Source organism: Haplochromis burtoni, unplaced genomic scaffold (genome assembly GCF_018398535.1).
Source record: "Haplochromis burtoni strain Fernald_Lab_line unplaced genomic scaffold, NCSU_Asbu1 Contig_86, whole genome shotgun sequence".
Taxonomy (NCBI): Eukaryota; Metazoa; Chordata; class Actinopteri; order Cichliformes; family Cichlidae; genus Haplochromis; species Haplochromis burtoni.
Genome location: NW_024582447.1, coordinates 511,092 through 517,713, shown reverse-complemented (window position 1 = coordinate 517,713; position 6,622 = coordinate 511,092). Strand labels below are relative to the sequence as shown.

The window sequence follows — 6,622 nt, the reverse complement described above, 5'->3', positions numbered from 1 at the left end:
ACCCTATTATGTTTTGATTTTACCCATTATGCAAAATCATGTAAGAAAAATAAGCAACTCCAATGTGCTTTTCCTGGCTTAGATTACACGTAGCTCTGCACCATAAACTTTTTTTTGGAGAACATATCTACATTTGTGATGCTTCTTGACAAATTTATTTTTTAAAACCCTTTCAAAAGTCTGAGTGATACTTTTCATATTCCAAGTAAATATAACCATGAATACACAAATGCTACCTTCTTGTGATAGCTACTAATACAACTGCCTACACACAATTTTTAAAGAGAAGCTGCACTCACAGCAGTGTCTTCGTCTTAAACATATTCATGTTGTAGTAAATGCAGTTTACTTTAATGAGAAATAAAATAGTCATGACACATTTTATAAACATGTATTCATCTTTATTGGCCAGATGAGTTTAGCTCAGACAATAACTCCATATTGTTTCAGAACATCTGTGTATTTTGCAATCTTGGACTCGACGTTCTTTTCTGCCTGCTTGGTCAGATTGATCAGTGTCTTTTTCTTGGTGTAGCGGAGCTTAGACTTCTCCTTTCTCTTCTCCTCCAGAGTGGCTGTGATAGCCTGGTACTTCCAGCCAACCTCATGTGCCAGACGCCCAAGGAGGGCGAACTGAGGGAGAAATGAAAAACCATATGAAATCAACAGTTCACAAACTGAAGAGAACAATGTTACACAAACTAAATGGTTGTGCCTGCCAAACTCAAAATTTACAGCCGAATAATCGTAAATGGAGTAACCTTATTGTCACCCTTCATTTTCTTTCCTTAACAAAAAACAACCTTGCAGGCTCACCTTGCGAGAGGGCTTCAGACGCACAACTTTAAGAGCAGCTGGGACAACCATGCGCTTCCTCTGTAAATCAAATAAAGCAAAATCAGATAACGAAGACAACAGCACATCTGAACTGCTATAGGCAGCGTGTCTCAGACATCATTTCTTTTCATGGTTACTATTCAGACAAGGCAGTTAAGATGTATGGCATCACAGACAGCACAGTCAAAGCCACTTGTGGGGGCCGTAAAGATTAAGGAAAGACATTACCAGCATACCTTGTCATAGGGTGGGGGGATACCATCAAACACCTTCAGCCTCTCCAGAGCAGCCTGACCTCTCTTGGTTTTGTGAGGCAGCATACCTGTTTAAAGAAAGATTGTGCTATAAAAAAATAAAACCTCAGTATCCATTTCAAAATATGCTAAACTTAAAAAAAGTCAGATGTCTGAAGTCTGCTTCATCAATAGATAATTAGCTTTGCTATAAACAGCTTTACTGTGCTAAGCAAGTATCATGGATGAATGCAAATAGACCCCTTCATGTGCCAGTGGTGTCACTTCCTCACCTCTAACGGTCCTCCAGAAGATCTTGCTGGGAGCCCTGAAGTGGTATGGACCACGAGAGGGGTTGGTGTTCATCCTCTTGCGCAGGAAAGCCAGGTACTTCACTGCAAACAGGCACATGATCCAGAAGAGATATACATTAGCCACATTACACATAAATCAAGATACATGCAAGGGGCACCCATTGCTTTATTAAGTAATGCTGATGCCTCAGATGGTAGTGCATGTAAAGTTTTGTCATGGTCTGTGAAACTCAAACTAGTAAAACATCACCGACAACGAGCATTTTAAAGGACTGAAAATAAGACATAACCCTACTTACGCTTGTTACGGTAGAAGTTGCCAGAGATGTTGATGCCTTCACATCTCACCACCACCACTTTGTGGCCTAAAAGACAAAATGCCAACAGTTAATCCCAACAGTTAAAGAGAGTAGCAAACAGGTGCAGATACTGTTTGTTTCCCGTCTCAGATGGTAGTGCATGTGAGTTTTCTCATTGTCGTTAAACTCAACCAAGGCAGTTAATACAGTCATCATCGACAGAATGACACAACAGCAGCCAACTATGAACACATTGTTGTTCATCAGTCTTACATGCTGCAAAACACACTGTGCGACATGGATCTGACACAAGTCTGGAAGTTAAAGGTAAAGTTTCATCGTAGCATTGGTCGGTCTTTGTAGCAATCTGTGTGTCTGCATGTTTTGTGTGATTGCATCTGGACCATGTGTAGAAAGAGCATACAATGCTCTCTGCAGGACTTTTGCACAGTCATTTTTCACATACAAGTGTTTTTTTTTAAAGACATTACCCAGCTGGACTACACATGAGGACACAAATATCAAATTTCTTGGAATGGAAATCAAATACTCATCCTTCTAGTGCTCGAATAACCGTATAATTCCTAACTGATGCTATGTAACAAGAGCCAGTAATTGTAGAGAATTCCCAGAGCAAGTGGACATCATGTCATGAGTATTTCCAGAAACAATACTACTGACACTGTCCACAGTTCAGGTGTGTAAAGCTAGACTAGATTATGTGTTACAATCCAAACCACCTTATTTTGCACAGTTTACCTCCAACAGCACCCCACAAGCTATTTCAGGTTAGTTTGCATTGCATTCCTACTGAATGGTCAGCAGGTACAGCAGCAGTCTCATTATGAGATACTGCTACAAAATTTCTGACACTGTCAGGATATTGCTCCAAGGAGTCCATGCATGTAGCGTGATACAACAGCTAAATTTGAACCTCTTGACTAGGACAGTCCAAAAATCGCACAGTGTATACTTAACTTAAGTTGTTTATTATCAAACATTTATATTGTTTATTACCAAAAATTCCTATTAATCTCTGAAAACTTACCCAGAAGAACCTGCTTAGCCACAATGGCAGCAAGTCGGCCGAGCAGATGGCCCCTGCCATCAAGCAGCAGAACCTAAAATAAAAGGTGGGGGAAAAGGATATCAACGCTTTATCCTCACCGTGAAAAAACATCCTAGTAATTCCCCTATAATCTTGTATAGTAATGTTAATCAACTTGCATTTACTATCTACTTGACAATCGTCACATTATCAGCCTTGCACTAACATACAAGTTAAACGGTAATAAAACGCATTTAACCCCATCACTGTTTAATAAAGGGGTTTACTGTGAACTGAACTGTATTTCTGCCTCCACGTCACTGTGATAAATGGCACATGGGACACTATTGACTTGCCGGTTGAGACATAACGTTTGCTTAGCATCTAAACGAAACCGCGCTGACGATTAACCTTGTATTTTTTGAGTTGAAATGTCATGAAAGGTTCCCTACACAGAAGCAACGAAATACCACCCATTAAATTTAGTTAAGTTTGCCGGTACGTTTCCCATACGACCATATATCCAGTACACACGTTAAACCTAGCCTCGCAAGCTAACAGCGTTGACTCAGGGAAGCTGCCATGATGAAGGCACGCTCACTCGGCTATAGCGAGCTGCCTCAGACATTCCCTAAAAATAGGTCTCAGAAAAAACACTGAGCAAAACAACGACTACACAAAGCTGTCCCAAGTTATCGCCAGTCGCTTAACTGCAAAACACAAGGTTTTATTTTGCCTATAGAGCTGAAAAATGATATAATATCTCCAGAGCAGCTTCCCACCTTATTGAACCGGTCCGCCATGATGTGCGAAAAGAAAGACAAACGGGGTTGCTCGTGGTAAAAGGCAGGGGTGGGCGGAAGTGACGACAGCTTCCTTCGTTCTCGTGGCTCACAGGCTATGAAAAAATAGCGCCACTGTTGGGCGAATTAAGTTCAGTATTATAAATTATGTATACTATTATGTATTATATAATTATATATTAATTATATAGCAATCGCAGTTTTGCTTTGCTGCTCCAGGACCTGGACAACTTGTTGTAATTCTGCTCTCTACCAGAAAATGCTGAATGAGAATGTTCCATCATCAGTTTGTGCCCTGAAGCTCAAGCACACTTAGGTTAGGCAACAGGACAATGATCCAAAATGCACCAGTGTCCACTTCTAAAGGGGAAGGGAGAAAAAAATAAGTGGTAAAGTGGCCTAGTTAAAGTCCTTTCAAGCTTGAAAACTCAGTAGATGTACCTATGATATCAATTTGAATATCCTAGGTAGGCTAGGTAGGCAAAAAGCAAACAAACAAAAAAGAAATCATAAAGGTGTTAAATACTTTTAAAGATCTTAATAGTATTAAATTTATATTACCCTACTTCAGATCAAGATGGCTTTAAGGAGCAGTTTGAAACACATATTGACCAGGTCACATATTTGTGGTGCCAGATAACTTTAATTATCTTTTTTTTTTTTACCATTTTTATATCTCACATTAAAGGTGTGCTGGTTGCAGCTTAGTCAATTTTATCACTTGATTTGCTGCCTATTGTTGCTCATTGAAAACAATGTTTCTCACAAGTTCACAAACTGTTCACTGAAATAAAACAGTAGCATGAAGCACAGATTATATTTAGTCTTTTTCACTTTGGCATTGTACCTGTGACATACGGCACACCAATGAACAACATCACACAGGAAAATGTTCTTGGAGAGCATGCCATGGAACCCGTACTCATTTCTTTTAATCAATTTTAATACCTTTCAAGAATTTACATAAGTACCATCACTCAAGCATTCATGACTGGCATAACACAGTGCACGCAGAAACTAGCGTGGTTACTAAATGAGTCTTGGACAGTGAGGAGAAAAAAAACAAAACTTTTGTTTTATTTTAAAGGCTTCACTCAGTCGTCATGCTTCAGCTTTCTGATCTTTCCCTTGTGGCGGTCAATCTCGCGCTGGAGACGTTCAATCTCCTTTTTGTGGTGATCAATTTCGTCCTCATGGTGCTGCTTTAGTGCTGCCAGCTGCTCCTTCTCCTTGCGCCTTATATGAAGAAAGACAGATATCACGCAAGCTTATTTTCATGTAGAAGAGGTGGAAAAAGTGGACAAAAAACTGTCTCTTTAAGTTGAATTTCATACTTGAAGTACATCTCCTCCTCTGCAGCCTGCTTCTTCCCCATGGATCCACCTGCCTCTCTAATAGAGCCTCCACCACCACCACCTTTCCCGGCACCTTTACCCAGCTCACCCAGCTGAGTGGGTGGGGAAGTATTTAAGAGAAAAACAAGTTTAGTGAATTAACTCAGCAACAAGCAAAAAATAAACAAACCCCAAAACCCAATAATAAATGCATAAATAAAAAATAGAGCTCTGAGTATTTTCTATAAAGACATTTCTTTAACAGATGGCAGCTTAAAATTAAACATTTCATAAAGTTACTTTCTTTCTCAACTTTAGTGATCAGGGCTTTCTGTGTGATATTAAGGTGAATCTGCTGGACACTGTGAAAACAAGCCCACGTTGAAGGTCAAGGTTTTATATTTTTTTGAGTGGGTTAAAAGGCTTCTTTGTTTCCAAGGTGATAATGGAGATATCTCGAACAGACCAGAAACGCTTTTTGAGCAAAACCTAAACGTCTGAGAGGACAAAGCAGCTCACAAAACCAAATTCTTTTTCTGAATAGTCTGACAGGTGGCAGTGCATACAAAATTAACCCCCTTGGCATATATAACCTATAATTATTAGGTAATAATGTTCAATTAGAAAGCTAATACCACAGTGCTACAGCAGGTGAACCTGTCATTAAGGTTTTCAGCTAGCAAAAATGATGAGGCTAAACATGTCACACCGCTGTATAACGGTTACACGGTATTTGCAATGAAGTGAGGCGGTTGCAGGACGTTTATTACCTGGTCGGATGACATTCTCAGCTGTGAGGTGACAAAAGTCCTGATATTAGGCCTCAAAAACCTCGCCATGATTATGAAAACACCACTGACAAGTAGTGTCGAGCTTGTCCTTGTCCACAAAAATACACCACAGGACGGCGCCATTATGTCCAAGGCGGGGGTGCCAACAGAAGATACGTTAGTTCAATTAAATGATACATTTAAAAAATCTATTCATACGATGATGTATTATTTCAATTTATCTGCTAAATATATTTCATATACATAACATGGAATAATAACATAGTGCAGAAAAAACACAGTGTTTAATTCCCGCAGTGGTATGGTCTTAAAAATGGACACCGCATTGCCGCTCTTTACGTAGCAGCTGACCTTATAATTTTTGTTATGCTACATACCAATAACGCAACACGATGTGTGATTTTTTAATTCATTTTTTAATTAATTTAAATACTATATACATTCACAGTTAGTGAACAAAAAGGGGTTTAAAATGTTTTTTAAACAAAAAAACAAAATCAACAATAACAATGGTTATTTCTACTTTTTTTACATAGCTTAATTAAATAACTTGTGAATTGGAATTTTTTTAAATTGATATTTTAGTACACAGTAATTTTTTATCTAAAGAAATAAGTTTATAAAACATCAATTTATTTTTAAGCTGAGCATCAGGATGGGGAAGAAAGGGTATTTAATTAACTTTGACCATAGCATGGTTTTTATAAGTACTTCAAAATCTGCTGATCCATTGGGAATTTCCCACACAACCATCTCTAGAGTTTACAGAGATTGTAGGAAGGCAACAGTAATTCTAATACATGAATGTACATGCCAAACCGTGAACCAGATGGGCTACAGCAGCAGAAAACCACATGAGGTGCCACTCCTGTTAGCTAAGGAAACTGAAGCTACAAATCCCAGAAGCTCACCAAAATTGGGGGGAAAAAAAGAAAAAAAATGGAAAAACATTTCCCCAGATCT

At 38.8% G+C, this 6,622-nt stretch overlaps 2 protein-coding genes and 2 non-coding genes across 4 annotated transcripts; all 4 read right to left on the bottom strand.

Moving 5' to 3' along the window:
- Window positions 1-379: 379 nt before the first annotated feature.
- On the bottom strand, window positions 380-3,660 carry rpl13a (ribosomal protein L13a; the record flags this gene model as incomplete). Its single annotated transcript, XM_005925700.3, has 7 exons — window positions 380-633; window positions 817-876; window positions 1,074-1,159; window positions 1,364-1,465; window positions 1,684-1,749; window positions 2,732-2,804; window positions 3,514-3,660. Coding segments are annotated over 7 exons (744 nt in total), but the record flags the coding sequence as incomplete, so codon positions are not given.
- Window positions 1,566-1,641, bottom strand: LOC121814813. Its single transcript, XR_006054586.1, has one exon. It is a non-coding gene; the product is annotated as a small nucleolar RNA Z195/SNORD33/SNORD32 family (small nucleolar RNA).
- On the bottom strand, window positions 1,824-1,906 carry LOC121814812. The gene has a single exon (XR_006054585.1). It is a non-coding gene; the product is annotated as a small nucleolar RNA Z195/SNORD33/SNORD32 family (small nucleolar RNA).
- Window positions 3,661-4,459: 799 nt separating the features above from the next.
- Window positions 4,460-5,794, bottom strand: atp5if1b (ATP synthase inhibitory factor subunit 1b). Its single transcript, XM_005925701.3, has 3 exons — window positions 5,639-5,794; window positions 4,869-4,981; window positions 4,460-4,770 (listed from the first exon to the last, which is right to left on the bottom strand). The coding sequence occupies exons 1-3, from the start codon at window positions 5,780-5,782 to the stop codon at window positions 4,629-4,631; spliced, it is 399 nt and encodes a 132-aa protein (XP_005925763.1). The 5' UTR covers window positions 5,783-5,794; the 3' UTR covers window positions 4,460-4,628.
- Window positions 5,795-6,622: the final 828 nt, after the last annotated feature.